Genomic DNA, 19761 nt, shown 5'->3' with positions numbered 1-19761 from the left:
ATTCAATACAATCCACCCCTGACAACTCATCAGGAAACTGACAGACCTGGGCATCAGTTCCCTCATCTGCAAATGGTTACTGGACTTCCTGACCAACCGCCCCCAACATGTCCGGCTGGATAACCACTGTTCATCTACAATCACGATGAACACCGGTGTACCACAAGGCTGTGTGATGAGCCCTTTCCTCTACTCCCTCTTCACCCACGACTGCAGACCTGCTGATGGTTCCAACACCATCATTAAGTTTGCAGATGACACCACGGTGATTGGCCTCATCAGTGACAACGATGAGGCCGCCTACAGGGAGGAGGTGGATCGTCTGGCTGAGTGGTGCGACAGAAACAACCTGCTGCATAACACCGAGAAGACCAAGGAGCTCATCGTGGACTACAGGAGTAATGCTGACCCACATCCACCCATCCACATTAAGGGGACGGCTGTGGAGCGTGTGAACAGCTTCAAGTTCCTGGGAGTCCACATCTCCGAGGATCTCACCTGGACGACCAACTGCTCCAAGCTGGTCAAGAAGGCTCACCAGCGCCTCTTCTTCTTGAGGACTCTGAGGAAGAACCACCTGTCCTCAGACATCCTGGTGAACTTCTATCGTTGCACCATCGAGAGCATCCTGACCAACTGTATAACAGTCTGGTACGGGAACTGCTCTGCCTCGGACCGGAAGGCGTTGCAGAGGGTCGTGAAAACTGCCCAGCGCATCGCCGGAGCACCACTTCCTGCCATGAAAGACATCTACAGGAAGCGGTGTCTGAAAAGGGCTGGGAAAATCATCAAAGACCCCAGTCACCCATCACATGGACTCTTCACCCTCCTGCCCTCTGGGAGGCGCTACAGGAGCCTCCGGACTAAGACCACCAGGTACCGGAACAGCTTCTTCCCCACAGCTGTCAGACTCCTGAACTCTGCCTCCTGACATCTGACCCACGTTAACACATGGACTGAACATACACATTTCTGTAAAGTTATTTATTTCATATTCTGTATAGTTTTTCATATTTATATCCTGTTCATATCCTGTACATAGCTTGTACTCACTACAGCCTGTACATACTTATAGTTATAGAATATTCACTTTTTTTTTTTTTTTTTTTGGAAGTGACATCAGAAACAGCAGCATGTGACATCACGTGATGGCGGAGCTTCAGTTCATCCTTTGTCATCCTTTTTTTTTTTTTTTTTTTTTTTTAATAGGACGGGGAAAGAATGAAAGAAAGAGGGGGAGAGGAAGAAAGAAAACCAAAGGGGAGAAGAGACGGTGAGAAGGGGGGTAAGAGAGAAAAAAAACAAACAAAAAAAAAAAAAACAAAAAAAAAACAACTCCTGGGTCACCTGTATGGAGAGAAAGAAAAACAAAAAAAACAGGGGAGACAGCAAACAACAAAGAGCAACATAATAATAAAAAAAAAAAAGCACCATCACAATAAACTAGCTAGTCATAGATATCAATAGTTACTAAATAATAAACGATATTGTGCAGCACGCAAGATAGACAGCGCACAGTGTGCTTTGAGGCAGCAGCCAAGAAAGCTGTAGTCCGCATCTGTGAATACCCATGTGTACACCTGTGTGCATACCTGTGTGGATCAGCATGCTTGCATTCCAAAGGTTTCTCCATGTAATGATCTGCTAGAGAGTGTGGGGAGCCACAGCCCTGTCCTCTATGGTATCAAGCAGGTATGGAGGAGATCAAAACTCCAGACATCCAGAGGCCCCCAGAACACAAGAGACCAAGGAAGACCCACAGAGGGGCAGCCGCGCCACTGTCCCAGTAAGAGCTAAGGAGAGAGCTTCACAACATACTTCATACCGTGTACATTATAACATACCATAATAGACCCATTTCTGTAATATACTCACATATCTATATTATTGCTAATATATATTGTAATATATCTATATCACTAAAGCACTTCTGGATGGATGCAAACTGCATTTCGTTGCCCTGTACCTGTGTATGTGCAATGACAATAAAGTTGAATTCTATTCTATTCTATTCTATTCTATTCTATTCTATTCTATTACAACAACAACAACAACAACAACAACAACAACAACAACAACAACAATCTTTATTTATAGAGCACATTTAAAAGCCTTGGGCATACCAAAGTGCTTTACATAAAACAATAAAAGGTTCAAACATTGATAACGGATAAATAAAAATAACGAGTTATGTTCATAGATAAAAGCTACCAATAAGAATGACTACAGCACATGGGTAATAGCAAGATAAAAGCTGTACCACCATAATAAAAGACACCAATAGAAAGATAGGAGGGAATTAATACAAGAGGTCAATAGGTCACAGCAACCAAACAAACAAACAAACGAACGAACGAACGAACGAACGAACGAACCAGCCAGCCAGCCAGCCAGCCAGCCAGCCAGCCAGCCAGCCAGCCAGCCAGCCAGCCAGCCAGCCAGCCAGCCAGCCAGCAAGCAAGCAATTAAAAGGTGGAGAAGGCAAGTTTAAAAAGATATGTTTTAAGCTGTGATTTAAAAGAATGAATAGAATCAGATGCCCGGATGCCAATCGGGAGATTGTTCCACAGCACAGGTGCAACAAGAGCAAACGATCGATCACCTCTAGTCTTAAGTCGAGATCTGGGCTGAGCCAGCAGTAACTGTGACGATGACCTTAAAGCCCTAGCAGGAGCATAAGGGTTTAAAAGGTCCTTAAGGTAGCTGGGTGCAATGTTGTTAGTAGTTTTAAAAGTAAACAACAAAATTTTAAATTGAATACGATATTTGACAGGCAACCAGTGCAGATCGGCAAGGACAGGAGTAATGTGGGCAAACTTGCTGGTTTTAGTTAGAATGCGAGCTGCAGCATTCTGAACTGTCTGTAATCTCTGTAAAAGGGAAGAGTGGAGACCACAATAAAGTGAATTACAATAGTCTAGCCTCGATGTTACAAAGGCGTGGATGAGCTTTTCGAGATCTTTATGCGGGATATAGCGCCTAGCCTTAGAGATAAGACGAAGCTGGTAAAAACTAGATCTGACAACAGCAGACACTTGTTTGTCAAGTGAAAAGGAGCTGTCAAATAAGACACCCAGATTCCTGACAGTATCAGAGAGAGAACAACTAAGAAAACCAAAGGCATCCCGAAGTTTGGCACGAAGGGCATTACTACCAAAAATCATAATCTCGGTTTTCTTCTCATTAAGGATAAGAGAATTCGACAACAACCACTTCTTGGCCTCAGACATGCATTCTCGGAGGCTATTCAGAGACAGAGCAAGATCGTCGTTTAGCTCAAAATAGAGCTGGATATCATCTGCATAATAGTGATAAGCAATATGGTATTTCTCAAAGATGGCACTTAAAGGAAGCAAGTATAATGACAAAAGGGTAGGGCCCAGCACAGATCCCTGGGGGACACCACAGCAAACAGGTACAGCCGAGGAAGAGGATGTAGCCAGATGTACCGTAGAGAGCCGATTGGAGAGATAGGATTTAAACCTATCCAGGGCAGCGCCCTTGATGCCTACAGTTCAATATGGACAATAAACAAGGTCCAATTACACTGAAACAATCCTTAACAATACGGGATGGGAGAGCATCATGTACACAGTTAGTATTGTTCAATTTATCAATTAGACGCTTCAGAGTGGAGAGAGAAACAGGTTCAAATTGATAAAAAGTGGCCGAACAATCAGGAGTAGACATACAATCAGTCACCAGAGGAAGAGTAGATCTAAGGGATAAAACTTTATCTAAAAAATAGTTTGAGAATTTTCCACAAAGACCCGGGGAAGACAGCAGTGGCATAGAGGGACGGGGGTTCACCACAGAGTTAAAAATTTTAAATAGAATTCGTGGATTATCACCATTAGTGGTAATAATTTTAGAGAGAAAAGCCGCTTTAGCCGTTCTGGCAGCAGTTTGGAACTTCGAGCGGCTAATACGTAAAATATCATAAGAAGACTGAAGTCTATCACTCCTCCACTTCCTCTCATCACGCCGACATATACGTCGTAGGGCACGAACAGAATCATTTAACCAGCATTGTGAGAAAGTTCTAGGGCGTTTCATTTTGATGGGTGCAACAATGTTAAGAATCGAGGAACAGGTGGTTAAAAGAGTATTAGTAGAGTTCTCAAGTGTGTGTGGGGAAGAACAATCCAGCATACTAAATAAAGTTGACCACAGTATTGGCATTAATAGTGCGCGTAGGATAAAGAGGAGAGTTTAGGTATTGTCCAGTATCACCCAGGTCTACATCAAAGATGACCGGGGAATGATCAGAGAGACCAGTATTCCTGATTTCCTTAATGCAAATGTCCACATTGAATGAAAAAACCAAATCAAGGGTGTGGCCTTGAACATGGGTAGGCTCATTCACCCACTGAATAAGATTAAAAGAATCAGTCAGCACAAGAAAGTCTTTAGCCAATTGGTCATTCATACAGCAGACATGAATGTTAAAATCTCCAGAAACAATAACAGAATCATATTTAAAAAGAACGGATCCCAAAAAATCAGCAAATTCAGAGATAAACATCTTATGATATTTAGGCGGACGATAAACCACGACACACAAAGTGGTCCGAGAGCCCGTCAGTTCCAATAGCTGAACTTCAAAACTGGAATAGGTTGGAGAGGATAGCAGCCGTGCATCATGTTTATTTTTGAAAACCGAGGCTAAGCCACCACCTCTACCAGTTAGCCTAGGTGAGCTAAAGAAGGCACAGTCAGGAGGTAGAAGCTCAGAGAAGGGGATGAACTCACTCGGAGAAGTCCAGGTCTCCGTTAGAAATAGGACATCCAGTCCCGAGGTGAGAAAAAAGTCATTTAGGAGGAAGGCCTTATTTGAAAGAGACCTGACATTAAATAAGGCCAACCGAATCCGGGGGGCCAGGACCTTTGTAGTAGCCCGTCGCAAGGAGCAAAGGTTGTTATGTTGAACACCGCGGCCAGGCGGTGTTATCCAAAATCGGGCAGAGTGGTAAGCCACTGGGCGAGCATGGTAGGTTTGAAGGCCGACGGAGCAAATCCAACGGTGGGTTAGCAATCTAGCCGCAGAGTGGCTGCTGAGATAGTGGAAGAAACGGGATAGCTCACGGCTTGTAGAAGGGAAGTCCATAGCCATGGCTCTGATATAAGCCTTAACGCGGACACGGACGCCGCTCCTCCTACCCCGTTTCCTGAGGCGTTTCCTACGGAGCATGGGAAGAGGAGGATAGGTCACATAGGTAGGGGAGACAGGCATCGGGGGGATAGCGGCACCGGCGGTCCCAAGGCAGTCAGGTCGTTGAGAACAGGAAAACCGAAGATTCAGGAGCGTGTCTCTGTCATAAGTTATTAGTGTACAATCACCTAGAGAACATAAAACCAAAGATAAAACAACGAGAAGTACAACGCCAAGGCGAAGACGTGGTCGGAGACGGTCATCCATATTCTAATGGGGTCAACTGGGGAGTTGGCTTAAGGGAGAGGGTACTTTGACCCGTTGGGGTGGGGACACTAAACAGCATCCAGAGGACAGTCTGTTTATTCAATCTCAACTCTGGTCCCAGTGCCGACCTCTCAGGTTTAAATACATGTAGACCCAAAACTGCCAGCCTCTCTGCTGCTATCTGGCAGGGAGTGCCATGCCCCTCCCATGTTTTAAATGCACTTTAGAACAGCATGCAGCAACACCACATATGAGTGGGCGGAGGGAGGGAGTCTTCACGCCCCTCAATTCAATTCAATTTTATTTATATAGCACCAAATCACAACAACAGTCTCCTCAAAGCTCTTTATATTGTAAGGTAGACCCCACAATAATACATACAGAGAAAAAACCCAACAATCATATGACCCCCTATGAGCAAGCACTTTGGCGACAGTGGGAAGGAAAAACTCCCTTTTAACAGGAAGAAACCTCCGGCAAAACCAGGCTCAGGGAGGGGCGGGGCCATCTGCTGCGACCGATTAAAAGTCTGTCTGGGTCTTTGGTTGATTAATAGGCTGGTGTGAAAAATTGCTGCCACACCGCCCCCTCGGCCTGTGCTTCGAGGTTTCTGGTAGTTAGAGTGACTCGGGGACGTGTTGATTCATTTAAACTACCATAATCATCCTGCTGCAACCAGGTTTGTGTAAGGCAGAGTAAATCGATTTGTTGATCAATTATAATAAATGTTCTAACAGAGACTTGAAGGAGAGACACTATATTTAATAATCTACATTTAACTGTTTTATTCTTTGGTTTAGATGTGGATACTGTATCCCAGATAGCAAAATTCATATGGCCCGGATCTGGCCCACACAATGTGCTTACACATGGTCCATATACCACAAAGAATGATGGCCCTTTGGGGACGATCTGATTTCCTCGTGTCAGCATTGTTCCCACATCATCATAATTAATGTTGTTCCAGGTTCAACATTGCAAGTGACCAATCACCTTCTTGTGACGTCATTCCTTTGCGACTTCGAAATACCCGCCTTCGATTATTTCGAAATACAAGTGAAGAAGCGAAAAACCGCCGCCTGTCCGCCGAATTTGAAGTCAATTCGCCTGTCCGCCGAATTTGAAGTCAATTTAGGATACTTTCCTTTAATAAACGGTAAGCATTATACATATGTTCCTCACTTGGCTTGCTGTTTGTTTGCTAGCGATAGGCTACTTGACAACAGCATTAGCTAACCAGTGTTCTCTAGACCAGCGTTCCCCAACTTTTTGGGTGTTTCGTGGCCCGGGGGTTGGGTCAGGCAAAATTGCAGTAGCTTCCCTGATCATTTTACAAACATAAGTGAAGAGAATCTGGACTAAAAGGCCTAGACTTATGGTTGTGTGCTGAATCTATGAATCAAACTATCACCTGGAAACATAATTAACTGGTCCATAGCTGTGAAACTGGACATGAGTTCTTGATTCTATGGAGATTAACAGTAATCCAGAAATTTACAAATTTGTCCTGGTACATCGCGTAAATGTTGTCCCAGGGACATCGCGTAAATGTTGTCCCTGGGACATTGTGTAAATGTTGTCCCTGGGACATCATGTAGAATTTGCCCTGGGACATCGTGTAGATGTTGTCCCTGGGACATCGTGTAGATGTTGTCCCTGGGACATCGTGTAATTGTTGTCCCTGGGACATCGTGTAGATGTTGTCCCTGGGACATCGTGTAGATGTTGTCCCAGGGACATCGTGTAGATGTTGTCCCTGGGACATCGTGTAAATGTTGTCCCAGGGACATCGTGTAGATGTTGTCCCTGGGACATCGTGTGATAGCTTGTAAATAATGGAATGAAAATTATTGATTGTTATTAACTTGTGAAAAAGAAGTGTAACAAATCCACATGTTATGTTCTTACACCCTTACAGAAACTGTGACTCCTTCACAATGTCAGGTAAATGTCAACTCATGTTGAATAATCAACCAATCAAGCCTTTTATTATCACATGCAATGTTACACGTACAACTGCAATGAAAATTTCACCCCCTTCTGACCATACATATATTGCTTAAACATCACATTGGGAAGACAGGTCGGAAACAGTTAGGAAGGTCAGAAAACAATTTAATTAATAGATGAGGGGAGAGGAGGAGAAAAAAGAACTACAACCAGACAAAGCTCCTAGAAGACTGAAATGGATGATGGTTGCAGCATGCAAAAAGAAAATGATATCTGTTGACTACAGCATATGCTTTCTCACAGATTACCTTGTGGGAGTAGCTGGACCAAACTCTATTGGTATTTCAAGTTTGAAATCCCTGTTTGACCAGACTAACATTTCAGATGAGGTACCTCTTGACATAAAAATCATTTTATGTTGTCATAAAACTAATGTTAAATTCTGCTTTAAATACACTTTATTGTACAATTTACTTAATGAATCGTATTCCTTAGTTCTGTTTTTATTTATATGTATTTATTTATTTGTTTTATAAGGTAATAGATGGCCTAATCTATTTGCAGTGTGAGGTATGTTGAAAAGCTTGTTTGATCATAATGACATAGCATGTTTACGTTTTTTGTAATGTATTTGAAAACATGTATTTATGTTATTTTTATAGAATTTCCCTCACATTTATCCAATACCAAGCCAAATCACTGGAAAAATTTTGGATGGGTCCACAAGAGCACAAAGTGCATACTTTTTGAAGGTATGACTTGGACTGTGGTAACTATGTTCTTATCACAAAGGGTTTATAAGTTGCCACTATAAACAAACAGCATTTTCCAAAATTGAAGCCTTGTCAGAAGAACCTGAAAAACACCTTTCTGAAACCTTTTCTGTGTAAAGACTTGTTCAAAAGCAATGCACACAGATTAAAACATTTCTGTCTTGGCCAACTGGTAAAGAACACCAAAAATTGAGTGGTGCGTGTTGAGTCTGTGGTCTTGATTTGTTTTGTACACACTATAGAAATTAATTAATGTAAACCAAAAATGACACTTTCTATATGTTTGTGTATCTGCAGAATTAATTACAAGTCTCACCTGACAAGCTTTTGCAGTTTTGCAGTGTCATTCTTGACAGAAAAACATACTTGTCACATTCTTTTTATTTCCAGAAAAACATCTTTCAGATGTATGAGAAATTGATTGGAGCCTGTCTGGAAAACGGCAGCCACTGGACCTTGTTTGTAAGTTGCACAGATTTTGCACTCTCTCTAGTGCATGATACTTTTCAGTGTCCCTCATTAGGAAAGCTCAAGGCCCAAGCCTACCATATCCATCTTTTTACAAAACAGTTTTGTGACATACCCAAGAGGACCATAGTCTATATGAATTCATTTGGCGAGTCGGAGGTCAGAAAAAGTGCGGTGTTGAAAAACTGGAGGTAATTAATTAACATATTTAACATAACATATTTAATTTAATTGAAATCATTACCGAACGTAGTTATTGATTTCTCTATATGCTTTTTATTTGTAATAACTGCGATCTCTCAGCTCATTTGCTTCAGCAAGAGGCTGCGCTGGAGAGTGGACCTTGTCACATGTGAGCCACCCACATCAACAGGATGGGAACTCATGTGGAGTGCATGTCATAATGGTACTGAAAACTATAGCTTTAACCTATATAAGTAATGTTTACATTTTTGCCTATTCAGTTTTTAAAGCCTTAGAGGCAGGATGGTAAAATCTCAATTTTTTTTTGTAGATTGAACCATTTCAGCAGTAATGCTTTGCTTTGGTTGCTCTGTTTTTTGTTTTTTTTTTTCTCGTGGGGGGGGGGGGGGGGGGGGGGTAAAAACAAACAAACATTTCTTTGTTAATCTAATTCTTTTTGTTCTTTTTTTTTTTTTTTCTTCTTCGTCAATTATTAGTTTGCCCAATCTCTCATTGACGGTAAAACACAAGTGGAGGAGTACAACACTGAAATCACAAAGCTCAGGTCCCGACTTTGCCACTACTTATTTTCCTCAATAGGTAAAGATAAAATTAGCCGCCTTCTTTTTCTCTAACATTGGAAAATGTAACTTGTACTTAAACAAATTATATTTTGCAGATCGAACTAGGAAGTGCAGTCAGTGCTGGTGTGTGATTGCAGCCAAAGACCGGGTACGCTATGACATGTCCTTAGCCATATAGATTGTTTATTTAATGGACTTTGTTCATTTGTTTTTTGTTTGTTTATTTCTTCTTCTTTTTTTTTTTAATTCACAGGTGCAGTGCCAGAAATGTGGTGCATACAAGCACATGCGTTGTTCAAAGTCTGTTTGTGGCATCTGTATCTTCTGTGAGAGTAAGTCACAATATAACTAAACAATGTCCAAAAATGTTTAAAGTGAAAAAATTTTCGTAATTTTGCCTTTGCACACCCGGACTGTGTAATTAAAGTGGACGTTTCAAGATCCAGTTTTTACACAAAAATATTTTAGACATAACTGTGTCGTATTGTGGGGATTTCCCAACACAATTAAATTGATATAGTGCTGTTTATATCATTCTTCGTTATGTAACAGCACAGTGCAGCACAGCAGAGGGAAAGGAGTTGTGCAGCATAGTGGGTGGCTATACAGGAGGAGCAATAGAAGTAGCCAGTGAAGAATGTCATCAGGGAAAGCATCAGGCAGCGAATGACAAAGGAAAAGTTCCTAAGGGAGAGAACATCTGCAGCAAATCGACAAGTAACAGTGAGATAGGAAGACTGACAGTCAGAGATGAAGGCACACAGACTGAAAGAGATGAAGGTACACAGACTGAAAGAGATGAAGGTACACAGACTGAAAGAGATGAAGGTACACAGACTGAAAGAGATGAAGGTACACAGACTGAAAGAGATGAAGGCACACAGACTGAAAGAGATGAAGGCACACAGACTGAAGACAACGAAAAAGAAGCAGAAGTATACGGCACAAGTCTGAGTACAGATAATGCTGCTGCTGCTGATGTTGACAGGATCGATGCAGATGCAGAATTTCAAACTGATTCAGAAGGAACTAGTACAGTTTACAGAGTGCATGGTCGCTTATCTGTACCAAGCTCAAAAAAGAAAACCTACACAATAACAGAAGACGAGATCAAGCGCAGAATCCAAGCAGAGGTTTGATTGGGGTAGGTATACATTTCGTGATTTTGATGTCACCTGAAATAAATCCGGGTTACTCGTATCAATGAAGTGACAATGTGGCTGGAAATTGTGCATTTGCTGCAACATATACACAATTACACCATGTAAACAAAAGCATTTAACTTTGTGCGCGTGTGTGTGTCTCTCTCTGCTCTTTTGGTGTTTGCACTTTTTCTTTTTTAGGGCCGTAAAGCCAAACTGCCCGCAATGATTCTTGACAGGCCTAAGAAGGCCAAAACTAAAGTAACGGTGTTTAGTGTTCTGAGTGAAGAGGAGGCTGGGGAGCTAGCCCTCGGGTTTGCCGGAAGATTGGCCTGCGATGTCACAACAGACATGGTCTGTAAAGGCATCGACCATTCAAGTGCTGATATGACAAAGTAAGTTAGTAAAACAATATGAAAGTTGTATCTTTTTTGGTATTATTTGTCATTTCCCCGTATTTGGGTTATTGGTGTAACATTGTTAATCTTACTTTCTAATAACAGACAGACTCTTCTCAAAATCCAACACAACCTTAAACATGAGCTGACTGATTCCTCAACCTTCAGTTTGCTGACACACACCTTTGGCCCCGCTGCACTGGATTCTGTCATTTCATTCCTGTGTGAAAAACTTGATCTTGTTTCTTAAATAATGAAACCTTTTGTGACTTTTGTTTGTTCTGTAAATCAGAATCTTGAAAATTGTGTTAACTATTTGGCAAAAATGATTGGTTCCTAATCCAAACAGCATAATGACTGTTCTAACACACATCTTAAAAATGCTACAAAGAAAGAAAATTATCACATATGTTTCAATATGAATGTAATTGTGTCACACTCAGTTTGTAGTAGCTTTCCTGTTTTATTTTGAGTTTTGGTATGTTTACACTGTTATTTTTATTTCCCGTGTGTTCGTCTTCCCTTATTAGTTTTACTGTATTTAATTAGTCTGATTTAATAACTTATAATTATTTACTTTCCAGTGTGTATATATGCTCCTCGTTTGGATTATTGTTTGTTTGAGTTCTGCCTGTCTTTTCTATTAAAGATTTGGACTTTTGGACTATTAGTGGACCTCGTAGGTTTTTATTCTGTGCAATTGGTAATTGACTGGGTTTAATTTAGTGGCCTGGAAAACAGGCCGGAGGGGTCTGGTCATTTTAACCCCCTAAGACCCGAAATCTTCCATGGCATGCATTTTTAATTTCTCTTTGATATTTGGGCCGATTGGAACCCGATGAATGTAAAAAGAAAGAATTACCAGGTTTTGTTTTTTTTACCTAATTTTTGTTTCTGAGAAAAATGAGAGCCACATATGAGGACATTAATTTGAAATTTCGATAGAACAGTTGCCGTATAATGTCCTCATAACTGTATATCAGGCACTTGTTGATCAAGATTTAGTATTTTGGTCTAAATAACCCAAAATGTGATGTCCACATGTGTGGACGCCAGGCTGGAGTAAAGTGTTAGAGCTATTTATACCTATGTAAACTTTTATACACTGGTTTTTACCTGTCTTGTTTCAGAAAGGTTTAAAAGGGTAATGTCCACAGTTTATTTGTTTATTTATTTGTTTGAATTCAACATATTTTATTAAAGTAATTGAGCTTGAACACAGAAAAAACTGAATCAAATAATCATAAAATCAAATCACTTGCACTATACTGAAGTCTAATCTACTCTGAGCTAATGCCGGTTTCCAACACTAATGATCGGGTGAAGGAGAGAGATGAGGGTGTGCACGGCCACTGGTGCTCTTATCCCTGTTCTTTGTGATACAATCCAACAGGAAAGCAGTCAAACCCTTGGACATTAGCCAAGTTAACGTTCACAAATATATACACACAGAGGAACTCTGAGCCCCAATGTCAGCATTAGCACAAACATGCCACTTCATACCAAATCTCAGTGTGAGGTCAGGTGTTAGTCTCATTCCATTATTCTGGCTATATTTTCTTACTCATTACTATTAAACTTATACTTAAGACTAACTATTAACAAAATCACACCCCAATAACTCTGTTATTACACTTTGTATTTAATCATAAAAAGGCTGGATGTTGAAACCTTTTACTTCTATTTTGTATGAGCCAGGATTCTCAACAGCTGATACTCTATGTCCAAAAAGTGACAGGTACCATTTTATGGAGCAAAAAACTTAAGAGCGCATATTTTATAAATAATACCAACAATTACAAATGCAGACCTTTAATAGTAATAAGTAATCCTTTATTTATAATGCATAGCAATATAAAAATAGTAACATATGAAAATATTACAATGGGCACAGATGAGTTTGTATCAAAAACAGCAACCAAGCCAACGTAATGAATAACACACATAAATAACAACTGCTTGAGAGAGCAAACAATTTCTTTTCATCTGTTCCTTGGCAGAAAGTTAAGACAGCTTTAGTTTCAATAAACAGAAGTAATGGATGCAGTCCCTTTGAAATGTCACACAAAAGTCTACTTGTGCATATACTTAGCTTTAACTCTTCTCTTTTTTGTTTTGTATTCCAAAAGGTTTTCATTTTCTCCAGAGGATGTCTCTCTTTCAGTGGTTATCGACTGTTCACATTCATTTTCAGACTGTTGGAATGTCGATGCTGGCCGAACGTTTCTTGCTAGAATACAATGGCCTAATTTTGCGTGCATTATCTGTCGTCTTTATTTCGTACTGGCATATACTTTTGCCTACTTGTTTTGTTTTTAAGACATTTGTATGCAGTTCATCTATCATTGCAGTAATACCCTCTGGAATGAATGCCCACTGTTTAACTGTGTCTAAAACAGCATTTAGTTTTCCAACTGCACCTTCTGTGCATTTTTTGTCTGTGCTTTCAACTACAGGAGTGTCATTCAAAGTTGATAGAGGACTTTTCAGAGAGTTTTTCATTTGTTTAAAATGGCTACAAGCCACCTTCAGGCAAGCACATGTGTTATAGTGAGAGAACGTACAACAAGTGCACTGAAGTGTTTCAGCCGATGCAAAAAAACACAGATTTCCAAACAAACTTGGCATTTTTATCACTTTCAAGTCCTCACAGTGTACAAAGTAATGCCTTTCTTTCACTGCAATTCTTGCCAAGGTCTGTTTCCATGTTTGGATAGATGTCATTGTCAGCCTCTGCTAATTTTGCAAGTAACACTAGATGCTTGCAAAGAAGTCCTCGTAAGCCATATGTACAGTTGCAGTAGGACTCAACAGGGCAGACATCATACACCATGTCTTCTCTTGACTCAGATGGGACTTGATATGCATTAACTCCATGGCTGTTCTTGACTGTAATTTTAAGAGCCCAACCACTTTCCATCAGTCTTGAAGCAGAGTCTGAAACTTGAGACAAGGTGTCAGCAAACCTGTTTTTCATGCGGCCCACATCTTGCAGGCTTTTTATGACTGAGAAGTAGTCGTCGGCCTTCCCTAGGAGCACTTCAATCAGATCATCCAGACGCCTATTCTTGTAGCCAGATAAAAACTGGTATTTCAGGCGGTGGAAAAATCTGAAAAACAGTTATTTGAAATGATTAGTAACTGTAATTGAAGGAATTTAAAGTTTTAATCAAGACTGTATTATTTTTTAAAAATTGGAATACCTATTGCACACGTCTTTTATAAAGGAATGCTCTGTGCCGGTTTAGCTGATTTAGGCAAATCCACCTACTCTGTTTTTTGTTGTGATAACATAAAAAACGCTGCTAGAATTTAAAGGATTTGCCTAAAACCTGTTCTGGCAATGACATGACGAACCTACTCAGTTTAGCCTCTTGGATTAAAGCATAATATCTTTTTTTCAGCAATACAATCGAATGAGGTCAAAATAATAAATCATACCTTTCAATCACATTGTTTGTTTCAGAACGAGCGTGACTGAAGCGACGGCCGTAGTCACACCACATGTGGCCAATGCCTTCCCAGTGCTTCTGAAAATACTGGCACACCAAAGGGTATTGCTTAAATGTCTGGCAGAACTCTGCTGATGTGGCTTTAAAGTCGTCCTCCTAAGAGAATTGGATGCAACAGAATATATTTCAATCCATTTAACAGACCTATTGAAATCTTTAATATTATGTATTGAAGCCCTTTTCCTTTTATTGAATAACATTAAGAATTTTAAGTTATTAATAATATGTCGTGTTTTTGTATTAAGAAGCAATTATTTCTTCCCTTACAATGGCTAAGAAGGAACACTAAACCTATAAGCATATTTGGTTTCAGCATCTGTCTGTGAAAGAATCCCACTCACAAGTTCTACTGCACAGTGGGTGACACAATGATGGTCTGCACAGCTTAAGTACTTGTTTTGATAAGCAAGATAAGAAGCCAGTTTTAGAAATTGTTTCAAAAATCTATTTTGTATCTCTCCGTAACTTTTCTTAGCAACTGAAAGTTATTATGCTCTTAGTGTAATCAAGAAATCAAAATGTGAAATAGACAAATTACACTTACAGATGTGCAAGCTTTCAGCTTACAAAAGAAAGAAATGATTTCATTTCTCTTTTGGGTGTTAGAAAGCCCATGGACCCCGGACTCTGATTTTGAAAGCCATCGATTAACAGCCTGTGAATGTAAGAGGAAAAAAGTTAATCTGGAGAGAGAGACAGAGGAGCAGCTGTACAAAAAGCATAAAAGAAAGCTGACGTCCAAAAATAACTTTGTCACTCACTGGACAAGAGGACCTGTGCATTACAGAAATCAACCAGGCAAACATATTTTTAAATGTCAAAAAGAGCTTTGGGAAGCAGCCACCAGAAGATGAGTGCACTGTGGTCTTAAATGGATGGACATAGTCACTCAACATTTTATCCCTTTATATTCATTAACCTGAGTAGGTGAATATCACAATGAGGCAAATCATAACAACAGGACCCTGTTGTAAAAATGTGTTTCAGGTGCATCTTAGACAACGTGAAAAGAAAACAATGTGGTTTACCTGCAAGACATGGTACCAGCATAGAAGGATAGCTGACTCTGGAAAAACCTTCTGCAAAGCATTTATTTCCGCAAAGTCTTTGTCAACCATAAATGCTCTACAGAAAAAAAGAAAACACTAAATGAGATTAAACAGTATGAAAATGTTTTTGCTATCTCAAAGCACCACTTCAATGCCAAATTAAACATTTCAACTCACAAGTAGATATATCTTTTATTGCTCAATGTTCCATTTGCCAGAACTGAACTGGGAAAGAGGGCTTTTACTTATGCTGCCCCTTTCACATGGAACATGATGCAAAAAGACTGGAAGATAGCAGATCTTATTTCATTAAATGCTTTTAAGTCCAGATTGAGAGAGCCAGAGAAAAATGTTTTTAAAATGTAATTGTTATTTATAATATGTATGTAACTTTGTAATTTCAACGTGTTGTCGCCTCTTGGCCAGGACTCCCTTGCAAAAGAGGTTTTTAATCTCAATGGGACTTTTCCTGGTTAAATAAAGGTTAATAATAATAAATATAAAATACTGCATACAGCCTATAGGAATAGCTTTAACAACTGGAAAGGAAAGTTTTTTGCAGCCCATGCTGCAGCTATAGCATTAGATTCTGGCATGTTATAACTTTTTTGAAAAGGAATTATTTCAAAATTAATAGCTGTCAATGTATTATTTACCTCGGGGAAGTTGGGAAATGCTCACAAACTATTCCAAGAACAGTTTCCAGGGTTTTCTGACTTTCGTTGCTGACAATAGCATAGGCCACAGGGACTCCATGCCCATGATCATCTCTTACAACAAGTGTGAATAAGGGAAATGAATACTGGTTAACGCAGTGCGTGGTGTCAACAAATACTAACTGTTTTGCATAGTTCTCCATGTTTGATTTCATTACAGGTGTCTGCAAAACAATCATTAGTTCTTGGTCAGATGTGTATGGTTGATAGAAGAGAACATGTTCTTGATGTTTTCCATTAAGTAAGGTATGTACACATTGACTGTCTCCACAGTTAAAGTGCTTCTTCCTCATCATGCAGGTTCTAACACTGTCAATGTCACGTGGTGTGACAAAATGCTCTCTGTTGTGAAGATCTCTGTGTCCATGTTCTTTGGCCCATTTATGACATTCGGTTAGTATGATGGCTGGCTTAGTTCCAAGGGAAAGCAGTTCCTCAATCTTCCTCCTCAAGTCACTGGAAATATTGTTGAAATGTGCGTCTTTTGGGTCCGAAGGATCATGCCCATCATGCTTATCATATGTACGCTGCACGATGACTGTGTGGTCTTTCCAACATTTGAGTACTTTAAATGAAACATAGGCCTTACAGCCCACTGCTCTGTAGCTGTTTCGACTTTTTTTCCCAGCTCTGATGCAGTTGAATTTGTAATAGTCTCTTTTCCTGTCTTTACCTGAGGCAACATTTAAACATTTATAATGTCCATGAAGGGTTAATGAGTTCAATTTTTCTAACACAACACTGAATGGGTCCTCCTGGCATTGTGACACATGCACACAAAGTTGTGTGTCTTTTCCAGTTCTTTTTTTTTCGTCATTCAGAACACTTCTTCTAATTATGTCGTCCATTTCTGGTGGAAAAATAACGAAGGTTTAATTAGTCAATATTCATTAATTCATTTTAACTTGTTTTGGGGTTTTTTGCAATACAATGTAAATATTAAATATAATATTAAAAAAAATATATATATAAAATAATATAAAACAAACAGGGGCTAAAAGAAGCTAAACTTTCATATGGTATGTCTCTGGCAACTTTAACACGATGTCCCAGGGACAACATCTACGCGTTGTCCCAGGGACAACATCTACGCGTTGTCCCAGGGACAACATTTACGCGATGTCCCAGGGACAACATTTACGCGATGTCCCAGGGACAACATTTACGCGATGTCCCAGGGACAACATTTACGCGATGTCCCAGGGACAACATTTACGCGATGTCCCAGGGACAACATTTACGCGATGTCCCAGGGACAACATTTACGCGATGTCCCAGGGACAACATCTACGCGATGTCCCTGGGACAAATTTGTAAATTTCTGGATTACTGTTAATCTCCATAGAATCAAGAACTCATGTCCAGTTTCACAGCTATGGACCAGTTAATTATGTTTCCAGGTGATAGTTTGATTCATAGATTCAGCACACAACCATAAGTCTAGGCCTTTTAGTCCAGATTCTCTTCACTTATGTTTGTAAAATGATCAGGGAAGCGACTACAATTTTGCCTGACCCAACCCCCGGGCCACGAAACACCCAAAAAGTTGGGGAACGCTGGTCTAGAGAACACTGGTTAGCTAATGCTGTTGTCAAGTAGCCTATCGCTAGCAAACAAACAGCAAGCCAAGTGAGGAACATATGTATAATGCTTACCGTTTATTAAAGGAAAGTATCCTAAATTGACTTCAAATTCGGCGGACAGGCGGCGGTTTTTCGCTTCTTCACTTGTATTTCGAAATACTCGAAGGCGGGTATTTCGAAGTCGCAAAGGAATGACGTCACAAGAAGGTGATTGGTCACTTGCAATGTTGAACCTGGAACAACATTAATTATGATGATGTGGGAACAATGCTGACACGAGGAAATCAGATCGTCCGCCCTTTGGTGGCCCAGAGCTGGTTTGCCAGAGGTGGCCCACACATGGGCCAGCACAAAGCCAGTTGCAGACACACTGGTGGTCCTGTGCTGGCCCATCTGTGGCTCACCTCTGGCAAACCTGGTCTGGGCCACCAAAGGGCCGTCATTCTTTGTGGTATGTGGGCCAAGTGTAAGTTGTGTGCAGCCACGGGCCAGTTGCAGACACACTGCTGGCCCTGTGCTTGCCCAGAACAGTTTCAGCTCTGGCCCCAGATGTCAGCCTAATGTGTACCTTAATCAAGCCATGTAATAACAACACGTGCCGGAACATAATAGTACAAAAGTAACATGACGAAACTCTGTTCAGACAGTGAATGGACTGATTCTTAATAGCGCTTTTCTACTCTGCCGGATTACTCAAAGTGCTCTATACAACATGCCACATTCTCCCAACCACACACTTTCTCTAAACTGCGTGCTGCCTAACTACATTCATACACATTCACACTCTTGACATGCAGACTGGAGGAGCCAGGGACCGAACCACTAACCTTCCGATCAGTAGGTGACCTGCTCTACCTCTTGACTACAGCCACTCAGTGGTAAACATGAGTAAACCCTCACTAGGCTTTGGATAAAGTGTACACTCACAAACCTGTCAAACCTGCATTTGAAACATTGGCTCCATAACATTATAGTATTGCAGCATGGCATTTGGGTCTTCTAACTAAAATAGGAACATACAGTGGGGCAAAAAAGTATTTAGTCAGCCACCGATTGTGCAAGTTCCCCCACTTAAAATGATGACAGAGGTCAGTAATTTGCACCAGAGGTACACTTCAACTGTGAGAGACAGAATGTGAAAAAAAAAAAATCCATGAATCCACATGGTAGGATTTGTAAAGAATTTATTCGTAAATCAGGGTGGAAAATAAGTATTTGGTCACCTCAAACAAGGAAAATCTCTGGCTCTCACAGACCTGTAACGTCTTCTGTAAGAAGCTTTTCTGTCCCCCACTCGTTACCTGTATGAATGGCACCTGTTTGAACTCATCATCTGTATAAAAGACACCTGTCCACAGCCTCAAACAGTCAGACTCCAAACTCCGCCATGGCCAAGACCAAAGAGCTTTCGAAGGACACCAGGAAAAGTATTGTAGACCTGCACCAGACTGGGAAGAGTGAATCTACAATAGGCAAGCAGCTTGGTGTGAAAAAAATCAACTGTGGGAGCAATCATCAGAAAATGGAAGACATACAAGACCACTGATAATCTCCCTCGATCTGGGGCTCCACGCAAGATCTCATCCCGTGGGGTCAAAATGATCATGAGAACGGTGAGCAAAGATCCCAGAACCACACGGGGGGACCTGGTGAATGACCTGCAGAGAGCTGGGACCAAAGTAACAAAGGTCACCATCAGTAACACACTACAACGGCAGGGAATCAAATCCCGCAGTGCCAGACGTGTTCCGCTGCTGAAGCCAGTGCATGTCCAGGCCCGTCTGAAGTTTGCCAGAGAGCACATGGATGATACAGCAGAGGATTGGGAGAATGTCATGTGGTCAGATGAAACCAAAGTAGAACTTTTTGGTATAAACTCAACTCGTCGTGTTTGGAGGAAGAAGAATACTGAGTTGCATCCCAAGAACACCATACCTACTGTGAAGCATGGGGGTGGAAACATCATGCTATGGGGCTGTTTTTC

General features: G+C 40.7%; 2 protein-coding genes across 7 annotated transcripts; one reads left to right on the top strand and one right to left on the bottom strand.

The window, feature by feature from the left end:
- Positions 1-6421: 6421 nt before the first annotated feature.
- Positions 6422-11178, top strand: LOC146658403 (uncharacterized). Of its 5 annotated transcripts, XM_085422015.1 has the most exons (13): positions 6450-6575; positions 7338-7363; positions 7673-7758; positions 7907-7939; positions 8032-8121; positions 8533-8604; positions 8713-8801; positions 8914-9016; positions 9291-9393; positions 9473-9525; positions 9631-9709; positions 10721-10914; positions 11023-11177. In XM_085422015.1, exons 2-12 carry the CDS (start codon positions 7357-7359, stop codon positions 10726-10728), a joined length of 723 nt encoding a protein of 240 aa, XP_085278141.1. In that variant the 5' UTR covers positions 6450-6575; positions 7338-7356; the 3' UTR covers positions 10729-10914; positions 11023-11177. The 5 variants fall into 5 exon arrangements, with proteins under 5 accessions (XP_085278144.1, XP_085278143.1, XP_085278142.1 ...); XM_085422014.1 differs by having other exon boundaries at positions 6441-6575; positions 7338-7758; XM_085422016.1 differs by lacking the exon at positions 11023-11177 and having other exon boundaries at positions 6434-6575; positions 7338-7758; positions 9291-9358; positions 10721-10737.
- A 1750-nt stretch (positions 11179-12928) lies between these two features.
- LOC146658402 (uncharacterized) lies at positions 12929-17976 on the bottom strand. 2 transcript variants are annotated; one of them, XM_085422012.1, is made up of 6 exons: positions 17850-17976; positions 16135-17044; positions 15458-15554; positions 14974-15084; positions 14359-14525; positions 12929-14027 (listed from the first exon to the last, which is right to left on the bottom strand). In XM_085422012.1, exons 2-6 carry the CDS (start codon positions 17040-17042, stop codon positions 13565-13567), a joined length of 1746 nt encoding a protein of 581 aa, XP_085278138.1. In that variant the 5' UTR covers positions 17043-17044; positions 17850-17976; the 3' UTR covers positions 12929-13564. The 2 variants fall into 2 exon arrangements, with proteins under 2 accessions (XP_085278138.1, XP_085278139.1); XM_085422013.1 differs by lacking the exon at positions 16135-17044 and having other exon boundaries at positions 12932-14027; positions 17850-17969.
- Between the last annotated feature and the right edge of the window lie 1785 nt (positions 17977-19761).

The sequence above is a fragment of the Rhamphochromis longiceps genome, linkage group LG11 (genome assembly GCF_057381845.1).
Source record: "Rhamphochromis longiceps isolate RC_006_pf linkage group LG11, R_longiceps_female_GT1.1, whole genome shotgun sequence".
NCBI classification, from domain to species: domain Eukaryota; kingdom Metazoa; phylum Chordata; class Actinopteri; order Cichliformes; family Cichlidae; genus Rhamphochromis; species Rhamphochromis longiceps.
This window is presented reverse-complemented; position numbering and strand designations above follow the sequence as displayed.